We start from the raw sequence: 27830 nt of genomic DNA on the forward strand, positions 1-27830 counted from the left end.
GCAGCTCATTGCCTTTCTCCAATTCCCTTCTACCAAGGAAAGATTTGGTCAGTTAGAAACCCACCAGGAGCAACAATTCTACCAGACTGTAGGATGAGAAAGGAAACAGGTAGCTTTATCTTTCATATCTGAAGGCACGTGGACAGATTTCCTCTCTGCATGGGTCAGGCACATCAGGAGTTGTACAGATGGCACTTAACAAAGGCTGCAGGAAACCTAAGGAGAGGGGGCTAGTGATGGGGTTTGCCAGCAATGACCATGACATTCATTGAGCCCTGAGCACATAGGCCACCTGCTCTCCACAGAAAGCCATAGAGCCGAAGCCTTGGATTGAAAGCCCAGCTCTGTCACTCATGACTTGCGTGGTTTCGATGAGGTACCTAATGGCTCTTAGATCCTTCGGTTTCCTCATCTAAAAGTGGATTAGTATCCACTGTCAAAATTGCTGTATCATCGACCAAGGTTATAAGACTTTATGGTAAAGGGAAGCACTTCACAAGCTGTGTGTACTCACGCACAGTGGCAAGGTTCTGAGAATGGAATTCATCATACTAATGCATGCACAAGCATGTATGGTTCAGGATGCTAAGCTTCACCTCTGAGTACCAGAGGTTCAAAACTAGCCAGGCTCTAAAGTTCACGGCTGGTTTTCCTATTAAGTGATGTGGTCTCTCAGCATGGCCTCAGTACAATCTTCTCAGGCTGGTAAAAATTCCCCACATGGAGGCCCACTGAAGACTTTAGCTAAAGCTAAATGTGTTTTATTGGGGATAAGATAGACTATCGTAGGAGAAACCCAGGAATCTCTTCTTGAAACTGTCTATTTCAAAGCATGAAGTGAAGGTACAGACTCAAGGAAAATATTTTTACTGCATCAGTGAAATGAATGAACACTTTTAAGTTGCAAAGCTTTCAGAATGAGACCTCCGACAGGATGTCACACATTAACGGGAATTAACTATGAGCAAATTAAATCTGAATAAATCAACACGATAAAAGAAACACTCAGCCGTATCTTAAGTACTTCTGAATCTGATGAAATATGTGATTTCCCAATGGCATATGAATTGCTTTTTAAAAATTACATTAGAAGCATCACAGATAGGATGCATTTGCTCCTCAGACGTTATGAAGGCTTGGAATTCTCTTGAGAAGCAGAGCTTGATTCTCCCATCCCTGCACTGAGGGGAAGTAAGGAAGATGCAGGGATGGGGGAGCAATTCCACCACATCTTTCCCTACGTCTACATGCAAGGTTCAGTGCCAACAAGAGGCATACAGTCCCCAACGCCAAAGAGTCCAAGAAAAGAGTGATTTCTTGCCATGGGCTTTTTTTTTTTTTTTTTTTTTTTTTTTTTTTTTTTTTTTGGTCTGAGGTCTGGAGGATGTCTTTTTATGACCCTAATCTACATATCTTACGAAGAGAGCCACAAAGCAACATCCAATCAGTGCTACCGCAGAGGCCGTGATCACTACGACGACGACGCTCCCAGCCATGTTGACCAGGAAACCCAGGCCACCTCCAACCAAGATCTGAGCCAGCTGCACCATGCAGGTGAGAGCAGCGCAGTCCACACCTTTGCCTCGCCCGTGGTTGTCGTGGTTGTCAGGGCCTCCTGGCGCTTCCTGCTGCTTCTACAAGGGAAGCACAGAAACAGCCATATTGGTCTACAAGGCACTCGCGCACAGGGCCAAGAGTCCAGTGGTAAATACCTCTGGGCTTCATGGGCTCAATGGTTGTAACTATTTGACTCCATTCTCACTCAAGAAGGCCTTTGTGTAAGAACAAACTGCATTCCAATGCAGCCGAAAGCACACTGGTGTTAGGTTTCCATGTTGTTTTTAGGCATCCCAGAATAGCATCCTTCTTTAAACTTCTTTTCAATCTTTTACAAACTTAAAAGGGATTCTTATCTTATAAGCTGTTGAAAAGGGAGCAGCAGGCTGCCTTTGACCAGCAGTTTGCTAATTCCTAATTGAGGCCCTTGGGGACCTCCATTGATGCTCTTTTCCTTGTATGCCAGGAAGCCCCTTCCTCCATCCTTAATAAATATATGCTTACACAATATAGTCAGAATGCTCTTGTAAGAAGTAAATACAATGTTGCAGAAACTAAAAAAAAGCATCCGGTAGGAAACTTTTCTCTTCCCCAGTGTTTAAAAGTCAAATATTTTCAAAAGGACAAAATTATTTCTAAACATAGGAGAAGCGAAAGTTCAACCCCTTTGCAGCGTGGTTATTCCACTAATATGCTGACACCTGGTAAATATTTAATGTTGGCCCCAGTTGGCTTGCATTGCCATTTGATGTCTCTTACATGCAAGGCAGTTTTGCAGTTAGACCTTATTTTGCCATTAGTACCCACCTAGGTGGAGGTATTTTGGTCACTGTCCCCAGGACAACAGTAACACTAGCTGTCCTATTTGGAGTCCTGTGGCTATTAATTAGGCACTATGCTGATCATAGTACATATCCCTTCATGTTTCCTTTGGCACCATCCTTGGGTAGTTGTCCTTCTCCCCTGACTGAGAAGGGTAGCTGCTGTCTGGATGGTCATTCTCTCTACTCCTAAGTAAAATGAGCATCGTGGAAAAAGAGGAATATTACCTTTTCGATAAAAATTGGGGAAATATGAAGGCACACATTCATATTTGCTGACTTTCATTAAGAAACACTGAAAAGATAAAATTTAAAAATCTAGCAAGGTAACCTGGTTAGGGTAGGGGTGTGGACAGAAGAAATATGGAGGAGTGATCTCACATTAACACTTGTGTGTTGTTATTACAGACCCTCGTGAGACTATAACCTCAGTGACAGTGAGCTCATTTCAAGTGCTGCTTAATGACTAAGTGACACGGTCAGTGTCACACAGCTTCACAGAGGCTAAGGAGGCAGAATTCCAATCTAGTTTTCTTTAAGTGAAAACTTGTTTGTTTGGGTTTTGGTTTTTGGTTTTGTTTGTTTTTTTTTTGTTTTTTTCTCTGTGTCAGGTCCAAAGAAAATGCCATTATATATATTAAAGGCCCCACCCTGGCTTCCCCATCCCCCAACACACACACACACACACACCTGCCTCTACCCCAAACTCCTAGGCCCAACCCAGTCATGGGCTTCCCTCCCTCCAGCTACTCACCCTCCTTATAACCCTCTACTCTCCCTATCCTCCCCACTATCTCTCTTTCTCTATCTCTCTCTCTCTCGCGCTCGCTATTCTCTGCTTTTCTCCTCCTTCTCTAGCCTCTTTGGCTATGTCCAGTTTAGTTGTTTTGTTTTTCTTTTTCTGCTTTGAACTCTTCCAAATGCCTTAGAATGTGTCCTCTCTCTCTCTCTCTCTCTCTCTCTCTCTCTCTCTCTCTCTCTCTCTCTCCACCCACACCCACACCCACACACACCACACACACACAAACCCTCCTTAATGATAGAGTGACTATTTCAGTGGTTTCTTTACTGTACTCCTCAAATACACTCATGAGGACCACTTAAGGTCCTACCTTGTGGGCTGAATCCCAAGAGGTGGACAGCATCTCTATCCAGGAACTATGTTAGGGGTCAAGTCATAGCTCCAGACTGTAACCTCAAGAAATGCCACCACACTTCTCTGTACCTCAGAACAGATGGCATGACTGTGAGCATCTAGAAGTGCTGGAGTGACGTTGAAAGCCCTGTATGGTGGTTGCAGAAGACTTTGGGCCTCTTTCTTTTGTTTCTGTCTGAACAAGGACTCGAGCCTACCTTCTTTAATCAGATATTTGGGAGACACTATCATTGTCCTCCCATTCAAAAGGTGCATCGGGATTCTCGGCATGGTGAGAAGAACTCTGTTAAGTTTGTAGTCATGTCTGCATGGTTATAATTGTTTAAGCATCCTTCTGCCAAATTCCTCCCCCACCCCTTCCTTCAGGTAAATTCCCTTTGTCACACACCTCTTTCTCCTCCTCGCGGTGGTACTCAGCAATGAGGTTAAAGGGCACGGTGTACAATGTGCTGGACATTACACCAAACATAGAACAGAGGACCAGGGTAGAGTACATATTTGGAAAGAGTCCAATGAATCCTGTCCCCAGGCCAAAGAGCAAATATCCCATGAAATAAAGGCCCTTTAATCCGATGTAGGAGACCATAGCCTTCTGAAAGTCTGTAGAGAGAATAAAGGGGAAAGAATTACAGCTGGCAGTGCCTCACAATATTTAATAACTTCTGATAATTCTTTCGTTTGAAGATGCACTTTTCTTTTTTCAGACGACTTCCTTTGATGCTGAGTCAGGAACAAAATACTTCCTTATCTGCATGCCAGAAACAGCTGGCTTTGGGGATCAGTCTTAAATCCCTTGCATAAAAGACAGCATAAAGTTGCCTTGCTGACTTTACTGTCCATAGAGGAGAACGAGGTACTGTTTAGTAGGCAGGCAAATATCAAGAGAACATGAAAAGAAGAGGCAGAAAAGTGAACCTTGGGGATGGGACCCAGGTATGAAAGACACAGAAGAAGAGTCATATTTATTCAGATGAGAGAGGTCTGGCCCAAGAGTACCCAATAGACAGTGTATGCTTATCCTGGCCCCACTACCCAAAGTTAGGTTAAGGATATTAAAATAACCAAGCTTCCCAGAATGATCCATGTCTTTATTAGTTTCTTTGTCCCAACCTGAAGGCAGTCTGTCCAGGTTAAAAAGACGTGAGGTTCTCTGCAGACATTTCTCTGTCTTGTCAGTCCTACAGAAGCAGTGAAGGGGTTCCCACACTTCCCCACCATTGGCTCCTTCGCTGAGACAATGCTCTTAATTGCCTATCATTGTCTCAGCCCCCTTACATAAAAAATAGAAATAAAATACTGTTCTTTGTAGTGGCAGCTGTTAGTCAGAATCAAATGCTGCGAAACATATGAAAAACTCACCCAGCCCAATATCAGGCACGTAGACTATCTCCAGGTAGTGTGCCTACTGCTATTTTACTGACTTCAGGGAGGGACAAGGACAGTTAACTTTGACCTTGCTTCTCCTCTCAGCATATATTTGAACATTCAAATATAGGGAAAGAGTGTCTCCTCTACTTTCATCTACTGGAGCATGTGAACAAGAGAAGAAATGCTATATGCTTGAGATGGGCCTATTGAGAATGAAATGTTGCTTAGCCACTGGAATTATTATTGGACTTCTACATATAGACAAGAAATAAAATCTGTATTGTGTTTGAGTCAATTATGAAACAAAACACTGTCTCGGGTCATGGGATGGAAGACAAGCTGTAGAAAGGACAAGGAGACAGCATTCCTTCCCATTTGAAATGCATTCCAGGTCTGGGATGCTGCTGCTAAGGTTGGGGAATGGGAGCAGGGCAGAGCGAGGTCAAATTCATAATAATCCTTGACAAGCTTGCTTGCTTCCTGGCTTATATGTATGCAGAACATTCAGTCTGAAGTGTCTTGCTGCTCAAAAGATATCATCAATGCTTAGCTCGTATCTGGGTGTGTGGGCAAGCCAATGAGAAGCAAAGAAAGAAAAGGAGAGATTTGGACACATCTATATCAACCATATAAAGGTTGAAAGTCTGGTGAAAAGTGCTTCATTCATGAAGAGAAGTCAATACACTTCAGAAACTCAATTACCTTGCCTCTGCTGCCCTGGACACACAGAGATGGCCACACACACCCCTCGGCAGTGCTGTTTTTGAGGTAGGAAGAAATTACTGAATTGAATTTTCGGCATGAATGCTAGCATAAGACAGGGAGGTCAGTACCCAGAGTTATTGGAGTAACTGCTAGAAGGTTCTTTCTTGACTGTGCAGATGGAGTTCTCTATGACTATTCCTCACCAGGGCATCCGGGTTGCCCTGTGACATTCTATGTAGCTGGAGATGCTAGGTCTTCACCTGATGCTGTGTGATGAATTGAGAACAGAGTAACAAAATGTTCTGAGGTGAAGTAAATGGTGGCTTCTGCCAAGGGTGGGTAAAGAAGTAGGAGGAATTCTTGAATAATATCGTAAAGGAAGCACGATTTAAGGTAGCTATGGGAGGAACTGGGAATCATCGACAAATTTGCTAAATCATCTATGAAATCTATAAGACACCTATGAAATGGTGTTGCTCCAGCAGAACAGAAAGCTTCTGGGCTCCACATCTGATCCATCCAATTATTTCACTATCTTAATCACAAAAGTCCCTTTTATTTTCTAACAACTGTTTCCCAGAAACCCACTGGTTACAAGCACAATCCAAGGGAAATGATGCCTAGAATTGACTATGAAAAATGACACTTTCTGTGATTTCTTTTCTAAAGAAATAGCTTTTCCCCCAGTCCCCTTAAAATGGTCAAGAATCCAATCTTTGAAAGAGAAGGAAATAGATTGTAAGGTCTAAGATCTGGGCCCTGCTGCTAGCCATTTGATGCCAGCCTTGGGAGAAGAATACTTACACGAATAAACTGAAGAAAACACAGAGTTGATGCACAAGCCCCAACATCCAACCTCAACTCCTCTTTCATAGATGAGAAACTCTGTGGAGTTGTGTGCAGCGTAGGGATCCCCATGGTATACGATCTGAAAGAGAGGTTCCCGTGATGGTGTAGTGCAGTGTAGTGGGTGTGGGCAGCTCTTCTCATGCTTCCCTACCCTTGGGGGAAGGGGGTGCTTCCTAGGACCTAGAGTTTGACCCAACAGCACTGGCACTCTCCTTTCATCTAGTGCATCTCCATCAAGGGCCTTCATCAAGTGCAGCATCTATGCACCTGTAGCAGAACTTTTGGCTGCTTTAGGGGTTCCTTTTTCTACAACACTTCTTCATCCCTCTTCCACCCTCCCAACTCACCTACACTAGGTAGGAGAGAAAGAAGGGAAGCTAAAGGGAAAAGAGGGTGTTAAGGTCATTGGGAGCATTGAATTCCTTGGGACAGATTTGATCTTCTCTATCTAGATATTCAGTTTCTTTTTCTCCTCTCTTTGTGCATGGCCACTTGACAAATCACAATAATGGCAACCAGTAACTAGTAACCAGTAACCAGTAACCAGTAACCAGTAACCAGTAACCAGTAACCACAGCAGCAGGAGCAGCAGCGGCCACAGCCCCTCTCCTCGGGGCTCTAGCATTTATTTACCCTTTCAAGAGTCGCCAGAATTCTAAACTTGCAGAAACTGTCACACCCCTGCTAGAGCACAAGGCAAATCATAGTCAGCTACTGTGGACAATCGAAAGCAGCTCCATATCCCACACCAAGGATTAAGACAAAAACACATTCCCGTAACATGTCTGTGCTTTTGAAAGAAACCAAAATTCTCACTCTGTAGACCAGGCTGGCCTCGAACTCAGAAATCCACCTGTCTCTGCCTCCCAAGTGCTGGGATTAAAGGCGTGCGCCACCACCACCTGGCTCCCATTCATGTTTCTACTTAGCCTTCTTTCTTGCCGTGTCTTATCTCCGAAACTCACCCTTCAAGTCCAGGCTGCATACCCCTTTAAGGAAGCCTGCCACCACGGCTCTGCAGCTCAAATCCACTCTTGTCTATTTGTTGCATTTGATTCCACTCAGTTATTGTATTTGATCAATCAGTGGTAGATCTCACAGTATTTTGTTTTACAGGGCGTAGCAGCGTACTTCTAGAACTATAACTATAAACCAGTTTCTTGAGGGCACTCTCTGCTATACTTACTGCAAATGCCAGACAAGAGATTCTCTAATGAGCATGTGAGCATATACATGTGTTACCTGTCCCATGAAATCTGTGAAGAAGAGCATGTTTGACAGGAAGGCAGTCCATCCAATGAGGTGGCTGATGCAAAGGCAGCGATAGTGGGAAGGCATGTTCACTAATGCCCGAAGAAGTGACTTGATCGACATTGTCCTCTGACTCTGGTGTAAGAACATAGATATTCAGTGTAGGTAGACAGCCATCAGTGGAATCATACATCTCTGTCACTTGTCTATCATATGACATCTCACGTTGATTTCCATGGGACAAATTCAATGATAATGTGCTGTTTAAAATGAATGACTACTTAGCAGTCATGGGCCCATAAATAACTTTCATCACCTAAAGGTTGGAGAGTTTTGGAATGGAGCTACACTCAGCCCAAGATGTAAGAAACAGCTGTCTTTAAATGGTACCCCTATAAGAGGACAAAGCTCACAGGTCTAAACAATCCCTTAGATAATTATTATTCTTTGAGCTTGGTAGGTTCATTCAAGGTGGAGGTCATGATCTCTTGTCTCCAGGCTTATGTTTTGTTACATGTAGAGAGGAATCTGGAAAATACAATTAAGGCGACTAGTCAGTGGACCTTGAAGAAATTAATAGGAAGGTTACCTGGTTAATACTAGTTGAATCACACAAACCCTTAGAAAGCAGAAACATTCTTCCAGCTGAGAGCAGAAGCAGAATTCAGAGCAACTTAAAGCTTGAGGGTCGCTGCCTTTGGAAACAGAAGGAGCCACATGGGAAAGGAACTGAGAATGGTCCTTCAAAGCTTAGGGCAACTCCTGGACAGCAATCCACAAGAATACAGGAACCTTACTCTTACACCACAAGGAACTGGACTTTGCTAATGACCTGAGTGAATTTGAAGACAGGTTCTGTCCGGCTGGACCCCAGATGAGAATACAGCACTGTTGACATCATGGTTGTAGTGATGTAGGACCCTGAGCGGAGAACCCACTGGGCCCCAGCAACACCTCTGACCATTAAAACTATGTGATGATTGATGGATGTTGTAAGATGCTACATTTGTAGTAATGTTTTAAGAAACTAACACAGATTGCTAATCAATCCCCTGTCCTTAGGTTAGGTACCTGCTCACCAGTAACTTCCCCAGGTGTTGCCAAGGATGGACATAAGTGAGCTTTGCACTGAGTTAAAGATGTGAAGAATGTAGACACATGTAAAAGATTGAATACTCGAGGCTGGAGAGATGGCTCAGTGGTTAAGAGCACTGACTGCTCTTCCAGAGGTCCTGAGTTCAATTCCCAGCAACTACATGGTAGCTCACAACCATCTGTAATGGGATCTGATGCCCTCTACTGGTGTGTCTGAAGACAGCAACAGGATATTCATATACATAAAATAAATAAATCCTTTAAAAAATGAATATTCATCTCCTAGATTCCTCACTTTAGATTTATACACTAACATCAGGGGCTTCTAATAATAATTATTATTGTTGTTAATAGTTATTATTATTATTATTATTATTATTATTATTATTATTATTATTATTTGGTTTCAGTAAGCTTGAGAGAGCTAGAATTTTTAAAACATCCACAAAATTGAAAACATAAAATGTCTTCAGCATCTTGTCATGTAAGAAAAGAAAGAAACCTTGGCGCATTAAGCAGTCAGCCTCCCTAAGGACAATGGAAATATAAATGTCATCAGAGACGGAATGTCATCTGAGATGGTTGACAGATTTTTCTTTTTGGCAGTTTAAAATTCTGAGTCTTGACATAAGGAAATTGAGACTTAATTAGTAGAGTTATCAGACAGTATCCTGAGACTGCCTTATTTTCACTATAATAACATATTGCTTTATAACTCAAAGCTATACAATTTTTTTTCTTTGATGAAAAAATCCGATTTAACAATTTTAGGTTCATCCCATAATTGGCAATTTCAATTTCATTGTTCTTTTTTGTTTTCTGGTTTGAGACAGATCTCATGTAGCTCAGGCTGGCCTTGAATTTGCCACATAGTCCAGGATGACCTTCTTGAGCTCCCAGTCTTTTTGCCTTTCCCTCCAGAGTGCTGGGATCACAGACATGAACCATCACCTAGCTAACTTTATTTGTCTTGCAGTATTTGACCCACTGATGATGAATATATTAATCCTGTTACACTTAACTAGTATCAAAATATATGTATTCTCTTTTCTTGTAGTTAGGGAGAATGCCAATACTCTGCATGCAGAATACAATACCTAAAAATAAAAGGTGATTGTAACAACTCTGTGAACTTACTTCTAGGAAAATGTAGATATTGTCCAGGGAATGGTAGCTGATTTACTTGCTTCAAACTAAGAGCTTTCTCTGCATTTTATTTCTCCTCCCCACAATTGCACAGTCGGGAAAGTAAACCTGGCAAGAATGAATTCTGCCTTGCTGCAAATACTAATGAATCCTTCTGCCTTCTACATAATGTTCACCCTGCTTCATTGTTAACCTAATTTCTCTTCCCTTCCAAAAGAAATAAATACATGAATGTGAGCCTTCAAATTGAGCTTAGTATTTCTGTAAAAGCTGGGAATATAAATATTCAGTATTTTAACTGAGAATGAAAATTCAGCTGGCATCTTACCCCTGACTTGTCAGTTCCCTGGGAGAACCCCCTGGGAGAGTGGGTTCAAGCCCCTGGGAGTCATTTACTGCACCGACTTTGCGTCGTCAGGTGATGACTGAGAAGTGATGGACTTGTGAGTGAACAAGACTCAGAGTCCTCAGGAGGAAGAAACGCAAAAGTATTCTCTTCTCAACAAATGTTGAGAAGAAAAACTCTTTGGCATGCAAAGAGATGGGAGATGGGCTTTTATGGAATCCAGTTGGAACTCTTCAGGTCTCTCTCCATTCAAAAGAATTCTGACTCTAAACTGTACAGCTGCTCTCAGTTCGGAACCAATAACTGTGAGAAAGTATGGCAACTTTGACCTTAGCTTTGATCTTGGCCCTAGTGTGTATAGCTGGAAGCATCCCCAGACATGTACACAGAAGGGAAGTACCATGTGCTTAGCTCTGACCCAAGGATGCCTTGCTCTGCTTCTTATTCTTAATTTGTTTCTTTTATAATACTTTTTCTCTTTTATAGATTTGCACACTTTAGTATATTTTTTTCTTTGTTTTTGAAACAGGATCTTACAGTAGCTCCCACCTGCCCTGGAACTGATACACAGACCTGGATGGACTTGAACTCATGGAGACCTCTGCCTCCGGTGTGCTGGCATTAGAGGCCTGGGCCACCACATCTGGCTTAGTTTGTCTCTTAACCCAGACAACAAAACCGATTGCAATTATAAATCATATGGGACACATATTGCTATTGTTTGCAATATGTGTAATTCAACTGAAAAATATTGTTTGAGATGTGTTACGGGTTTTTGAAATATTTGTATGTTGTGGAATGACTACATCGGACTAACAGAAGTCACATCCCCCTCCTCTCCTCCCTCCTTCCTCATCCCTCCCTGCCTTCCTCTACCCTCCAAAACAAATAAATGAAAAGCGAAAATCAACACCAATAGGACAAACAAATAACAAAGCAAAATAAAATGAAACAAAAAGTCCCTTCCCCTGCACCATACATACAGACAAAACCCCAAGCCAACAGTTTTATAAATATAATACTCCACCCTCAGCAAACACACAGTGCATGCTCTTTGTTTCCACTTGAACACTTCTTTAAATTTCTTTCTCTTCACTGATTGCTCTACTACTATGCCACATAGAACTGGCAGCAGATATCCTTAGCACAAATTTCCAAGAGTTTTTTTTTTTTTTTTTTACATAATTTATTTTTACATTTAATGGCTTTTGCCTGCATGTATGTCTGTACGAGGGCATCAGATCCCCTGAAACTGGAGTTAGAAACGGAAGTGAGCTGCCATGTTGGTCCTGGGAATTGAACCTGGGTCCTCTGGAAGGGCAGCCATCTCTTCAGCCCCTACAAAGAGTTTTTCATCATTAAAAGATGTTGAATTTTGGCTAATGCTATGTGCACATTTCTTCAGATAATCACATGGTGTTATCGCTTCGCTATTAATGTGATAAACTGTGCCACACTTACTGACTTATACATCATAAACAATCTTTGCATTCTAGATCTCCCTTGGTCATGGTAAATAATCCTTTGAATGTGTTGCCGATTTTTTGGTTTGCTAGTATTCTGTTGAAGATCTCTGCATCGTGCTGACCAAGAATGTTGGCTTGTGAACCTTCCATTGCTTTGCTGCCGGTGTCTGTCTTTGGTGTCAGCATAATTATGACTTTATAGATGTGTTTCGAGGTGTTCCCTCCTTTTAGATTTCTTTGAAAAAAAGACTTTGGAAAGTATTGGCATTAGGTATCTGCATGCTTGGTAGACTTCAATAGAATTTTATTCAGCTGTAAACACAGCATAAGGTATTTTCATATTTCTTATAATCTCTTCTGTGATCTATTGGTTGCTTAGAGGAATGTTATTAAATGTCCATATATTTGTGAATAATTTGAGGTTTCCTGTATTATTCACTACCAGTTCTACAGTGCTGTGGTTGGGAAGGCTCTCTGTGTCATGGTTTTTCTTTATTCTTCTCTCATACTTTACACCCCAACTGCAGTTTTCTCTGCCTTTATTCTTCCCAGTCCTCCAACCTCCCCTCTTTCCATGAGAGAGAGACAGAGAGAGACAGAGAGACAGATGGAGAGAGAGAGAGAGAGAGAGAGAGAGAGAGAGAGAGAGAGAGAGAGAGAGAGATTATAAGCAGGCCTCCCAGGAATATCAACTGAACATGGCAGATCAAGTTATAATAAGACTAGGAACAAACCCTCATATCAAGGCAGGATAAGGCGAGCCAGTATGAGGAAAAGAATCCCAAGAGCAGACAAAGAGTCAGAGATACCCCACTGTTAGGAGTCTCACAAGAACACCAGGCTAACAACCATAACATATATGCAGAGGACCTAGCTCAGACTCATGCAGGCTCCATGATTGATGCTTCGGTCTCTGTAATTCATTCCTAAGGAACACTCCCCTTTCTGTTCAATGGGGGAAAATGTGTGTATTCTGATGCCATTAGGGTCTATTCCATTAGGGTTTATTCGGTGTAAAGTGCAGGTCAAATCCCATGTGTCCTTGTTGATTTTCTCTGGATAATCTGTCCACCCTTGCAAGTCTTGCTTCAGTGCCTGTGATCTCTACTGCAGTGTATTCTGCCCCTTCAGATCTGTCACCTGTGGGTGCTACTGCTTATGGATATTTATAAGGTTTATCTTTTGGTGAACTGATCCTTTTATTGAATGCTCTACTAGTAAGTCCTAGCCTATGCCCTTGTTTTACAAATTTGACTATTTTATATAAGAGTGACCAAGATGGATACCACCTTCCCCCCCCCCATACACACTAAGGGGACTTTTGGGGGGGGTTGTTCTGTCTTTACTCTATGGCATTGTTGTTACCCCCTCCTCTGCCAGGAGCATTCTTCTCCAAATCTCCACTTTAAATTTTGACCATCATTCAATGCACCAGGCTAGGGTGACTTTTTTTTTTTTTTTTTAAGTCCTCAAAGCCTTGCTTTATTCGCTTAAAAACAATTTGTCCCTTTTGCAAAATTGATCATAAGTTTTGCTATGAGAATCATTATCATCATCGAAATGTGCCATTTGGATCCCCTGCTGGTGGATGCACAGATGAGTGACCGTCTAAGTGCTATGGGTATAGATTTACCACCCATTCTTGATAATGGCTAGGCAAGATGTAAGGTTCTAGAACCAGCTCTTCCCATGAGACTTGGACTTACCGAGGGCCAGTTTGGCTGGAAAAACCCTCCAACCTGGCTGAAGCTCTGTAGTTCAGGTGAGAGACAAAGATGCCCCACTTTGTCCCCATCACTTCCTTTTCCAGGTGTTTGACCTTTATCTTGCTAGGAGGATAATGCTTCCTACTTCCTCTTCTTCCTTTGTCTTTCAGGCTGCTTTACCCAGAGAATCTCTTGAATTCTACCCAAAACACCTGCCTTTTAGAAAATCTCAATGCAAACATTGCTGTTGTAGCATCTTCTATTCTCTGCCTGGTGCCTTGCTGTGATGGTATAAATGGCTCATGCCCATTTATAATTTCCCAGGCAAAGGGACTGGGTTATAAATTCCTAGGAACAGGATCTGGACATTACTCTATGTAATGGTCTCGGAATCCCGAGTATAGTGCTGTGAACTTACCCAGTATCCAGAGCAATTTGTTAAATGAATAATAATTTGTTTATATTAATAGCATGCATATATGCTTACATACTTAATTTGAAGTCCAAAACTTACCTTTCTTTCTTTATATTGGTTGTAAAATCCAATAATTCTGGCAAATATGCTAAACCAACAGGAAAAGCTGACCCAGTGAAGTACTGGACCATTTATCAGACTTTGGGAAGTAGACAACACTCCCTGTTTGTGTTACCAGCATTCTCACAGACTCAAAAGAACACTTTACTCTACAGTGGGAACCGTCCTGGGTGAGCTACATAGGAATTTCATGTTATCCCTTGCTAGTGGGTCCTTTCTAATTTTACAGAAACATAGATGCCCAAGGTCATACATTTAAAAAGGTAGTAGTACCAGGATTTGACAAATGTCCAAATCTTTAGGCTGCTCTAAAGCCACCTTGTCAGTTAAACAATGCGCCAAATACAAGACTTCTATATGGATCCTTTGTACTCTACCCTAAGAAATGGATATTGAAGGGCAGAAGAGTGTGCATACTGGATCAATGTAGACATATTTGTCTTTTTATTACAATAGAAAGGTTCTACACTTGTGCCTTGGAAGCATTTCCTATCCCATGTGACTTTGAGCTTTCAAAATGTGGCTAACGCAACTAATGGAGACTTAATTTCATTTCATTTTAATTAACTGTAATTTAAGCAGTTCTGTGCAGTCAGTGGCTTCTATATTGGTCAACATAATTCTAATCTCTTTCCTGTCCATTTCCTCTGAACCTTGATCTTTTTCTCTGGCTGGTGGTTTGTTGTTATTGCTGTTTTGTTTTGTTTTTGTTTTTGTTTTTGTTTTTTTTTTTGTTTTAAGTTGAAGCCAATGAACCTTTTGCCCAGTGAACTGAAAATAGATTGAAAGAATTATCCAACCAAGTGATATTATGCAAATTCACATGCCTAGTCCAGTCATTAACTCAATGACATTTTCATTTGAAGGAACAAAGTTGTAGATTGTAATTCTTATCTAAGAGACTATTTTTCTGCTGCCAGAAGGTGATTAGAGGGTTCTCACATGGTCAAACTGTTACAGTTGACATTACCTTTCCCAGTTTGATGCTTTGAAAGGAGTAAGAGGCAAGAAAACCACTGAGGCACATGATTCTCATTCCAACAGCTAATGACTAAAGGAAGTTTTAAAGGTTCAAATAGACTTCACACAACTTCACAGCAGATAAGCAAATAGGACAACTTTTCACGAAGAATAAAGTGACTAAACAAGAACAGTTCCCCCATGTGGAGAACAATGAAAAAGAATTTGCATTTTTACCTGTCCAGAAGGTTTTTTGGTTTTTCCTTCCTGCACTGGCAGCTCTGTGTCTGCACCTCCATTTCTAACCTTCTCAATAGAACCATATTCGTGTATCCTGTTGGCTGACAGTGAGGAGCCCTGAGGGTCCTGCTGTGAGGGAGGGTCTGTTGCACCATCTCTGAGCGGGGCTTCAGGGATACTGCACAGATGCGTGATGAAGCACAAGGTGAAAACCAGGGCAGAGAAGAAGAACATGACCTGAAATTCAGTGCCCAGCAGCCTTCCCAGTTCTAGATGCACCCAGTCTATGGCGCCCAAAATGTATCCAAGGGCACCCCCAAAACCTAGAAAGCAAAAGGAGGGAGAGAGAGAGAGAGAGAGAGAGAGAGAGAGAGAGAGAGAGAGAGAGAGAGAGGCATTAGCATACTCCACCAATCATGGTTGTTTCCCACCATGTACAAGCCTTCCCCTTCTGTGGAAAAGCTCCCTGAGTTGAAGAGAGACTGCCTGGGAATCATGAAGAGCCAGCACAGCAAGAGGCTCAGACAGGGTGGGTTCAAGTCCCAGCTCTTGTACTTATTTGCTGTGACCTTAGCTCTGTGTGTCTCTTATGGGGTAATAACATACAAGTAACCTACCAGGAAGGTCATGATTTGTTTTATGAAAAATGTTCCGTACAGCAGTGAGCACATAGCAAGTAATTAGTAAATTACCACCTTGGAGATACTGTTGCCTTGCCAAACTGCAGTCTCTATACTTAAAAACAACAAAAACATAAAAACAAACAAACAAACAAAATCTCAATTTTTTGATCCAAATGAATCCATAGAAATCCATTTCCAGCAGCAATAAAAGAGCAGATTTTATTATCATTTATCCAGCATCAAGCTTCTTGAGAAGAAAAAAAAAAAAAAAAACTTGCGGTGATCAAAGAACCTTGACATTTCTCTTCATCACTGTGGAAGAAGTTCTAGATACATGTTTGTGCTTGATAGCTACAGGACTAAGAACAAAAATTTAAACATGATTTTTTTTTCTAAGTTTATCATCATCATATGGGACTCTAAAGGGAAGGTTTCCTGGTTCTTGCTTTATGTGCACGGTATGAACATGGTGTCACTTGAGGGGCTCTGGGATGGGACCAATCAAAATTGGTTCCTCCCTAATTCTGACATTTGAAGCATTATTAGTGATCTCTTCTCTTGACTTCCTGCTTGAAATACAAACACTCCTTCTATGAGTAAGAACTTACACAACTTAGCAACAAAACTGAGTACAGTGGCTCAGATACTCACTCCAGTGCTGATTTTGGTGATTTCTTAAAACCCAGGGGGCCCGGAAGAAAAACAGAGCTCCCACCTCTGATGATGGTCGATAGCTCCACTGACAATCTGCCCCACAAGCATGAGCGTCAGAGGTCACATCTCCAGCACCTACATGAAGTATCTGGTACAGAAGCATGTGACTACTCAGTGTGGGAAGGCAGACACCATGGTACGTGCATGTTAAGGGGCCCTGGCAGAGAAGCAGAAAGGTAAGTAGTCACATGTGGAAGGAGTGAAGCATGTGGCAAGGTCTTGTGCTAGAAGAACAACCTACTTCATTAAGACCTAGTCCAGCTTCCAAGGCCGCAAGCCTCCAAAGGTATTGCTTGTAGATTCATTAGACTATGTGCTTTAAGAATGCAACTGAGCCTGAGTGGCAGAGTGTTCAAGGTGAGTGTGCATGTGTTAGTCAACCATTTTGGCAGTGATGGCCCAGAGTCTTGGCAGACTTTCTTGGGGTTGAAGAGTGGGAGGTTAAAAGTACATGTCCCACCTCTCAAGGGACTTCGGAAATCCAACTCTAGAAGCACCCACACACACACACACAATGAGGCAGTAAGACCTCCATGAAGGAATGGGAATGGTTGTGCAGTAAATCCAGCTCAGCTCCACTTGTCACATATTGCCACAGTCAGACCTCGAGACAGTACTTTGAGGAAGTATGCTAGTTATTCACAGTCGCTACAACCTATGGAGTTGCCACTGGTAATGCATTAGTGCATGAGCTAGATGCATGAACCACTGTGCATGGGAGAGATTCAGGATGGAGTTCCTATCTCATTTTTGGCAGCAGATCAACACAGAACTTCATTTTGCGTTTCTGTAGCACATTGAGCTTAGAAACATCAGACTGCATTTATCACTACACTCAAGGCCATTTTAGTTTCCTTTGGGATGCGGTCTCTAGCTTTAAAATGGTGATCCTCCTGCCTCTGTCTCTTCAGTGATGAAATAATAGTTCTGAAACACCACAGTTGCCTATTTTGGGGTCAATTTAGGCAACAAACTCTCTAATACGGGGAACAAAACTGTGAAGTACATGGAACTAGATATTCGTTAAAAGATCCTTACTTGTAGTGTATGAGAAGTGAAACAAGGAGGGAGAATGCAATGTCTCCTTGTTTAAAGACACCTCTCCTACTATAATCTATTCATCAGGCTGGGAATCCAGCTGGCAATCTGCAAATGAGGTGACTCAAATGTTCTTCCATTCTATAAAAGTCCTTGGTGTAAATATTCATATCACACACACAAAAAAACCATTATGAAGTGGACAAACTTGTGTGTATGGACTCCAAGAATAATAGGCACTGACTGTTTCATCTTCCTGCCAGGATGCAAGGAAGGGCAGGTCTAGAGACTTTGAAGCTCAATGCTGATCTCTCACCATCCCTGTGTGTGAATAAGAAGGCCAGCTGGGCTGGAGGAAGCTGAGAATTCATGGTCTGAGGGAGTCTTTTAAATAGAACAGAAGATGATCAGTGCTGACTGTTCAACCTGAACACTAAGGCAAGGTGGGACTTTAACCGCCTAGTAAATGCCAGTGTGGCCAATTGTCGCTCAACCTACATACTTTCCCTCCCAAACCTTTGCTTTCTATACCACTAAAGCTAGGGTGCAGCCCCTGAGGGAGAAGGGGCCATTCCAATCTGATTGAGGCCAAGCTCCCCTTGTCCTGTTGGAAAGCACCTTAACATAAAAGAAATTAGACTAAGTTTGCCTTTGCAGATTCACACCTATTTTAGCCCCAAAATTTCCTCCAGTGTGGTCCTTTGCTGAGTGTTTCCTGCACTGCAGGCTAGAAACTGTGTGGTCAGCCAGTGTCAAAATCATATAGTTCTTACTTAACCAAATACATGCAGATAATGTGCACAGGGCCTTTGTCCGAGAGTGTATATGCACTGAACGTCATCAGGTTCTGTTCCTGATGGACGTCTCTAATTCGTGCTTACATGCCTGATCCACTAAACACCCACTGTAATTATCTCATTTTTATAGAAGCGAGTTTCTCAATTCATGCACAGAAAGCGGCTCACTAACCTAGTTCTGAAACTCCCTGTTTTCTGACAGGACTTATAAAACCTGACTCTGGTTTCTTTTCTTGATTGAGGATTAGAGACGAGTGTATTTTCAGCTCATTAATCTGCCTGGTTCTTAAGCCATTTGCGACTATCTACAGTTCATTGTTCAAGTCTACAACATAACTAGTATTTATAACTCTTAAGTGCTAGAGCACCTGGAAGGTGAACGATGCTCTTGCGCCTCCTAGTGGTGACTAAGAAGAATGGAGATGAAGTGCTGAGAGGAAAACCCTTTGAGCCATTGCAAATCGACCTTGCTCTGTCGATCCAGAGAGCCATCCTGGAGCCTTCCAGATTCTCCTGGAACCTAGTGGAGGTGAATCTTCCACCCTTTCTTCTCCCAAATGAAGAGTTCTGAGATGCACTTTACAGAGCTCAAGAACTATAGAGATGGAAAGTAGAAGCCAACTCCATAATACCTGGCTGGCTCATCTGGTAACATTTCCCTCCGTCACCATGGAATTCCACCCCAAATAAACAGTTTGTCCAAATTCCTTCTACTTAATGTTTACAGGAATCCAAATTCCAGATTCCTGGGGCTCAATGTTAACAGGAATCTGAACTACAACAGACACTACATCTTCAGTTTTGTTAAATGTTACACCTCTTCTACATCCAGTAGGGGAGCTTTGGGTTAGTCACTTTACCTCCCAGCAGTACAACCTAAGCAATTCGAAAACAGAGGATGTGAAAAGAGCATAACCAACACTCCCCAATGGTTCATTCCTGAGTCCCTCCCACATTTATGTTCAAGGCGCTGGCTGCAGATCAATGAAAAGGAGAGATATTCCTGCCAGTGAGGATGAAGATGCAGACAAAAAATAAATAAATAATATGAGACTGTGTGTGTGAACACAGGCTCTGTAGTCAGAACAAGAACGCCGAGGAAGTTGGTACCCAGATTCCCAACACAGAAGAGATTATAGGAAAGCTCTTTCCTGGGGACATTGGGATGGGTGACAATGACAAGCATGGAAAGGTAAGCAAAAAGAAAAAAAAAAAAGAAAAAGAAAGAAAGAAAGAAAGAAAATAGAGGTCTCACTGAGGAGAGCGTAGAGTGGTCATTAATAGAGGGCAGGAGGGACGGAGGGAAGCTTGGTAGTTGGCAACACAGTACAGTCAGATCCAAAAAATTAAGACTAATGGTTTATAGCACTCCAGCTACCAACATTCTACTTTTTTGTGTGGCTTCGAGTAAGTAGAGGGGTTAGAAGGTTCTCAATACATTGATGCAACCGTTGTGAAAAGGGAGGATGCTAATGGGCCTGACTGATCACTGTACACTGTACGCATGCCTTGAAGGCTTCATCACACTGAACCCTGTAAGGACAGATGGTACATGCTGACTTAGAAACTAAAATAATTTAAGTGTGTGGGGTGGGGGGCTGTCCTTGCTTTCCGCTCTGGCTTGCCTTTTCTAAGGTGCCTGAGGAGGGAGATGTGAAAGTGTCCCACAGGCACAAACTTCAAAAGGGAGCCAGCCGATGAAACAAAACCGTTCATTCAACAATTATTCCCAAATAGAAAAAGTTTAAATAGCCCCAAACATGAAAGGTGGTTCTTTTGTACCGGATAAAGAAGTTCGGTTAAAGGGGTTATGTCTGAAACTCTATTTTTAACTCTCTTCTTAGTCTTTAATTATTTGCCAAACCGAGCATTTTTAGTTTTTACATTAGCATTTTTGGGGCATACTTTGAAGCACTTTTCTGAGGTTAAAAGACACCAAGCCTAATGTGTTCCCCCCTCTTCCTCTGAAGGAATGAAGCTTCTCCCTGAAGCATTCATTATAGATACAACTTTCACTGATGGAGCCATAGAGAAAGCAAGTGAGCACACAAATCTTCCATTTGACCCTTCACACAGATCTTCATTCTGTCCTTAGAGCCTTTTGCCAGTTTGTTTACAATTACCGTCATAGATCCTAGGTCTGGAGGAAAACCAACTTCAGACATCCTGAGTCTGCACTGCAGCCAAGGGGAGGCACGATTTCCCAAGGTGCCTGATACAAGTTTGCCACTACTTTGTACTGCCCAGGAGGGTATAGTCTGAAGTTCAACTTAGCACAGATATACTGAGTTAGGAACTCTCAACATAAAGGAAAACCATCATACCAATAAGCATGGACTTGTTGGCTCACTGGGTTCTACGGCCTCCAGTGATCTCATACTGACAGCTTTGTATATTGAGGGGCTCTGAGTGTGTTTACCAAACCCATCATGGCTTCTGCTAACCCAGGGCTAAAGAAATGACAGCTTTAGTGGAAGAGACAAAAGGTGGAATAAAATTGTTCACCGAAAGCCAAGTAGAAAAATTTCTTTAGCACATAAATATACACACAGACACACAGAAGCAGGCTGAAAAATATTCATAATGAACTCCTCGACACATTTTGCAAAGCATTTAGAACTGATGGTCTAAACAGTTTAAAAACAAATGAAAAGAACCTCAATTTACTGGGATGGGTAGATTGCCTGTGTGAATGTTATGTTTATGGAAATCCAAATGAGCCCTGGTATTGAATATGCCTTTATCAGAAAATGCTTGCTTTGAGTAGAATTATTGGAGTCATCTGTTTTATTCAAAGACAGAGCAGAATGACAAGCCATTGCTTCTGTCTGTCTGTCTGTCTGTCTGTCTGTCTCTCTCTCTCTCTCTCTCTCTCTCTGTGTCACACACACACACACACACACACACACACACACACACACACACACACACTGTATGTGCTGCTTTACGTACACAGACCAGGACATGCCACATTTTATGAATGGCCCTTGAACATGATCGTCATAAACAATGCAGAGAGCCGTCATCAAGTACTCAGAGACTTTAGAAACGAAGCTGTAAACTGGGTGGAATGCTGGTCTGCTGCCCTAGACGAGGAGGACTTTGGGCTTGCTCTTCTACTGGGGAATGGACTTGCTTGAAGCTGTCCACAGTGATATCCCACAGAGCCAAACACAAACACTGGAGACACTGCCTGACATCCAGAGTTTGGTCCTTATATTGAGACAAAACAAAGGAAAACAAAGAAATCCAATGTTTCTTTAAGGTCAATACACAGTTATGCCTGTATTTCATTTGAGTATTGGCTTTCTCCTATTTAGTAATAAATGTCCTTTCTCCCTTAGTAATGGATCCCAATTGGCTCCAGGGAAGTAAACACCCCATCCCTAAAAGTGAAAAACTAAACAAACCCTCACTTTTCAACCTACTGGATGATTTAATTATGCTCAGTGAGAAACAGATAAATGCCTGTAGAGAGTAGAAAGCTTTCCTCATTTAAAACGATGCTACCTTTTCCCCTTCTATCTTCTCTGACTCTACTCTCCATCCCCTCTGTCTTAAAAAAAACATGCTAGAACTACGGCAACCATCATGTATCCAAGAAGCAACACACCAACAAAGTAACCAAATAAAAGTTAAGTTGGTGCTGGCATGGACCGCTGATCAAACGCCAGCATATATTCTCTCTCCCAAATTCTTGTTGTTTAAGAAGAATAAAGCAATATAGGTGTTTGAGCCCCTGTGCGAGCATTGTCACGATCACCCCCTTTCCTAAGCTATCCAGGCCTTACGCACCTGCCACACACAGGAGGATGGGAAGAGTCAGGATGTGGATAAAATAGAAAGACTTCAATGGGACTGCAACTAAGTAGCAAACGAATACGCACACAATGCTGTTTACCGCTGCATCACAGCTCTCTCAGCTTCTCACTCATTCATTCACACATGCATTTTCTGCCAATAGCTCCTTCTTTTATGAAACGTATGGTACAAATGGGGGGGTTCGAAACGTTCTGAAATAGGCGGCAGAAAAATTGCAAAGGCCAAGGAAGAGATTATATGGAAATTGCCATTTGAGAACAAACTGAGCTTTTAAGTCGAGAAGTACTAGAGAGTTTCCTCATAGGTGGGCTGAACTTTTCCCTGTCACCAACTGCCCTTCCCATCAAAACCAGGAGCAGCAGGTATTTTAGGAGGACACAGGATGGCAGATAGCTGCAAGTCAGGAAGAGAGGCTTTCCCAGAACCCACCTCTATCAACACCTTGACCTTGGATTGCCGTCCTCCATGACTGTGACAATTACCATTCTGCTAATCAAGCCAGCCAGGCAGAGGCAGTCCTGTGCAGACCAGGCTGACCAGAGAACCCCCAGGGGCTGTGCACTGACCAATGTGGGAGTGGTGGTAAGCAGCACACTTCTCCCTGCTCAAGAAATCCACTCACTAAGCTTTTGTGCTTTGATTGTTTTGTGAATTGAGTCCTAGGCTAAGTTGGAAATTAGGTCAGATTGGAATTTGGAAAAGAGTTTAGGACCATCTCTTTAGGAGGAGGGTGGGAATTTCAGAGTATTTTTGATTTCCAGTGGGACATTCTGAGTGAAACAAGACCTTGAATCTGAAAAAGGAAAGCAGGAAGCTCTAGGATGAGTTGAGGAATGAAAATAAATATGATAAAAAAAAATATAGTGTTTGGAATTCTCAAAGAATAAATTAAGACATCATTAAAATTAAAAATGGAAGAAGGAGGGCTGGAGAGATGGCTCAGAGGTTAAGAGCACTGACTGCTCTTCCAGAGGTCCTGAGTTCAATTGCCAGCAACCACATGGTGGCTCACAACCATCTGTAATGGAATCAGATGCCGTCTGAAGACAGCTACGGTGTACTCATCAAATAAATAAGTAAATAAATATCTAGATAGATAGATAGATAGATAGATAGATAGATAGGTAGATAGATAGAATCTTTAAAAAATGGAAGAAGGAAAGGGCAGTTTCCCTCTTGCATTGCGTTAGTATTTATTCTGAGCACCTGCAATGTGACTGTCGATGGCGAAAGATCAGGAGACAAGTGAATGAAACCGCCCTGAGGTCTGTGCTGGGAGCATGGTGTGAGTTACTCAGAGCACAGAGAATATGGAGGAATTATGGGAGGTAAAGCTTGAGGTGTGGGGTGAACACAGCCTGTTGGGTTACTGGGGTGAGATGGCTCAGTGATTAAGAGTGTTTTTTGAGCTTAATGACAAAGATAGCCTGATATAGCTGTCTCCTTAGAGGTCTGCCAGAGCCTGACATAATCAGAAGCAGATGCTCACAGCTAACCATTCAACTGATTATGGGGTTCCCAATGGAGAAGTTAGAGAGAAGACTGGAGAAGTTGAAAGGGTTTGTGGCCCCATGTGGAGAGCAACAATACCAACCAACCAGAGCTCCCAGTGTCTAAACCACCAGCTTGGGAGCACATAGGAAGGGACCCATAGCTCCAGCTGTATATGTAGGGGAGGATGGCCTTGTCGGGCATAGGTAGGAGAGGAGGTCCTTGGTCCCATGAAAGCTGGATGCTCCAGTGTGGGGGAACTCGAGGGTGGGGAGGTAGGAGTGGGTGGGTGGGGGCACATCCTCATAGAAGCAGGAGGAGGGGGATGGGATGGGGGTTTCTGGGGAAGTGGTGAAAGGGGACAACATCTGAAATGTAAATAAAATATCCAATTTAGAAAAGGAAAAAAAATTCCATGGGAGTAGACGCCCAGGTGAGGGAATGAGGTTGCTGAGTAAGAACAGCAAAGATGCAACAGGAATCTTCTCAAACCCTGGGTTCATTCTGCAGCATTTATACCTCCAGTCACATGGAGGTCAGCAGCCTCCTTCTGCCTCCTGTGTCATGGCTGCCCTTCTGCCTTCTTTATAAGCGGTAGGAATAGTTTGCCGCACTGGGCAGCCTCATCCCTTCACGGTTTCACTGCTCAAATATTTCCAGGATGACAAGGCTAACCTGCATGGCTTCACATGCAGGAACTAATCTTGGCTCTCGGGGGATAGGGATCCGCATGGCCATGGAAGGAGCTAGGATTCCTCAAAATCTGAGTATACTTGGCCTCACTACGAAGACAATATAAATAAGTGGTCTGATATGGCCCAGCAGCTAAACACGAAGCTCTCCCAGCTTCACTTAAAGTGTTAGTGGGGTCCAGCTCTTACCTGGTGTGTCGCCTACCAAACACTGCTAAAGAAACAGGCCAGTGGCAAAGAAGGGAGACTGACAGTAGCCCCCTAGAAACTGAAAGAGCCCTCAGTGCCCACCCAACGTGGACATTTATAAGTGATTGAATGATTTCCTTCTATACTGAAGAACTCTGGGAGATGGTGGAGTTTCATTTGCTTGCTTTAATTCTAGCTTCAGTTTCAAACGTATCTCTTAGGACACCTGCCACATCCTCTCGGGTCCTTATCAAATAAAAAACCAATTCCTGGGTCCCACCTGAAATAGACTGAATCGGCATAAGGGGAGGAAGGACCCAGAAACATGTGTTTTCAACACATCCCCAGTAAGGCTGGGGCTGCATGACCGATGAATGCCTGGGGCTCACTGCTTTAAAGAGAACGTTCAGTGCACAGGGCTCCGTTCTGCTTCAGCAGGACACACTTCTGCAGTGTTCTGAAGAAACCTCTTATGTAAACTTCCCTTTCAGAAACTCTACAGCCCCAGTCATGAGCTTACTTTGTTCAGAGACACGAAGGGAAGACGGACCAGAGCGCGTGATAGCCACTTCCTATCAACTGATCCATTCAGTCAAAGGGTTCTAAGTGCAGAGACACCGGATGCTTCCGCTGACATTTCTCCCTGTCTGCAAAGCTGACGGAGAGGCTTTCTGGAATATTCCTTACCTGTGAAGAGGGCATGGTAGTGGAGACCCTTCTCCTTGTCCTGGTGGGAGCAGACATCAAATAAGTAGGCTTTGATGGGCCCGTCAATGAAGTCAGCAGAAAAATCGAAGAGAACCACGCCTATCATGGTGATGCTTATGGCCCAAACCAACTTCTGCCTCGGGTTGGCAACCAAAGCTAAAAGAAAAACAAACATCGATCCTCTGAATCGAGTTTGGAACAACCCATATAAGTTTATTTCACTTAAACTCTCATCAAATCACCTCGTTTTGGTTTTGTAGGTTGGGTTTTACATTTTAAAAAATGGCTTTTTTTTTTTTTTTATGTTTAAGAAAGTAGCAATTGGATGCCTAGGAAAGACAAATACATAGGCAGAATGTAAGTCAGTGATTGCCTAGTTTCTTGTACATAAGAGAAAATGGGGAGTGACTTCCAGTGGTGGAGACTTTCTTTGGGGAAGAGAATGAAAATATCCTAGAAAATAGAATGGTGTCAGTTGTTCAATCTTGGGACTGTTCTAAAAAGCACCAGGTTACACATTTTATCAGAATCTTCTAGGATTTTAATGACATCTCTTTAAATTAAAAATAATAACAATATGAAATAAGCTGAATAAAATTCTTCAAATCCCAGCTCTGGTGATGGCTACTCTCTGAGGCATCCCTTTATGCAATGTGCGGACCCACAGTTGTGCAGAATTACTCAAACATGGGGCCCCTCAAACTCTGGAGTACCCTACTGCCATCCTGTTTTGTTAAAATACAGATTGCTGGCCCCATCTCTCAGGACTGTGACTTGGCCGGTGTAGGGAGTATGAGAATTTGTAGCTCTGTCGCCCTTTGATACACACTTTTGAATGACCCAGACAAACAAAAACCATGTATATCCCCAACCAACCCTCTCCAGTCCCCTTGGTTTATTGAGACAGCCACAGTAGAACTTTAAACACTAATATCCATTGTAAGTTCCATTCTATCTGTATTCTCTGTCCACCCACCTAATCTGTCAAGGATGATAAAGTTGTTTCCCTGCCTTATAGTTTGCTTTGTTAACCTAAGGGTGGTGGGTAAGATATAAACATAATTGAAACATTCCAGTATTAAAGTAAGTGAAAAAAAATAAACCTATCCTCTCTTTCTTATCTCCAGTACTTATATTTACTATCTATATCTTACATTTTCATATTTGTACATCTTCCTAGATACAGACAAATGGTACCTGCTTGTGCTATATCAGACCCACTCATTCTACTGCCATAAGTGGTCTTAAAATATGGGCTCCCTCATGATCTCTATTCCAGTGTATTGTCACCAACTACGCTGAAGTTAGTAGCTGATTTGCAGCTAGAAATATTGCTTTGACACCAAATTCGTTGTCCAGAATTTGCAATGCAAAAATGCTCCAAGGGCTGAGGACCAGCCTGTGCCCTGCACCAATTAGAATGGCAAGCACCCAGAATTAAGCCTTATTTGTACACAGCAGGTGGTTTGTTACAAAGGCTTATAGCTGGACAATTTGACAAAGTCTTCCATGAGGCATAATAGGCTCAAAAGTCCTTCAACTGATAAATAAGTAAAAATAAGTTTTAGTAATATAATTTGATGAAACAGCTATAAGTTCAATCCCATTTTAAAACCTCGCGATAATAAAAGACAGCATCGCAATGGTGCCGGAAGTCAAATCCCTCAACCACAGGTTTGGGGTCATTCAAAGGTATGAGGGAGGTCACTGCATGGCGGGAGACCATTAGCTCTAGCCATTTTCTATTAGGCATTAAAAAATACTGATGGCATTTCAACCCAGCAGTTAACTATTGGGTCTGTGCGATCCACTTACCTGATACAACAGCATCTCCATTGAGGTACAGAGTCATTCCCAGGAGCATCATGACGCCCAGAGTCAGGATGTAGGGTCTCCGGCGACCCCATCTGGCCCTGCAGTGATCACTAGCTGATCCCACCACAGGCTGTAGCAGGAATCCCAGGATGGGGCTGAGGAGCCACACCATGCTGTACAGACTCTTAGGCAGGCCCACACTGAGCAGAACCGGAGTCACGTAAGCTGCCTCCACCGCGTAGCAAAACTCTCGGCCGAACATGGCCATGCTGTGCATGACGAGTCTCCCCGTGGATCTCCTGGGTTGCTCCGCAGAGGCAAACGGGCAATCCTCAGCTAACGATTGATAGGTGTGTGTGTCAGTCGGCCCATTGCTTCCACTCATGACCACAGAGAGAATAACCTTCCTGCGTGGTCCTCAGATCTGTGCTCCAAACCGGGTCTGACATGGAGCTTGCCTGAGCAACCAACAGAGATGGGCAGGCTGGAGGAGGGGCTGAAATTCTTTCATGCCTCCAAGATCACAAGTTATGATGAGAGGCAAAGGGGGCGTTGGCACTTGGAAGCATGACAGAGATTAGCTGTTGTGAGCCCTCTGGGTCCTTAGCATGCTCGTATTTTCTAAAGATATTCCTTCACACAGAATATCTCTCTCTCTCTCTCTCTCTCTCTCTCTCTCTCTCTCTCTCTCTCTCTCCCTCCCTCTCTCTCTCTCCACACACACACACACAACTGTACAC

The 27830-nt window shown here is 42.7% G+C and overlaps 1 protein-coding gene across 1 annotated transcript; it reads right to left on the reverse strand.

Annotated features, from left to right (window-relative positions):
* Positions 1–851: 851 nt before the first annotated feature.
* Slc45a2 (solute carrier family 45 member 2) lies at positions 852–27616 on the reverse strand. The gene is made up of 7 exons (XM_034523248.2): positions 27091–27616; positions 25255–25431; positions 15199–15524; positions 7699–7842; positions 6412–6535; positions 3923–4134; positions 852–1634 (listed from the first exon to the last, which is right to left on the reverse strand). Exons 1-7 carry the CDS (start codon positions 27473–27475, stop codon positions 1401–1403), a joined length of 1602 nt encoding a protein of 533 aa, XP_034379139.1. The 5' UTR covers positions 27476–27616; the 3' UTR covers positions 852–1400.
* Between the last annotated feature and the right edge of the window lie 214 nt (positions 27617–27830).

This window comes from Arvicanthis niloticus, chromosome 19 (genome assembly GCF_011762505.2).
Source record: "Arvicanthis niloticus isolate mArvNil1 chromosome 19, mArvNil1.pat.X, whole genome shotgun sequence".
Classification (NCBI taxonomy): Eukaryota; Metazoa; Chordata; class Mammalia; order Rodentia; family Muridae; genus Arvicanthis; species Arvicanthis niloticus.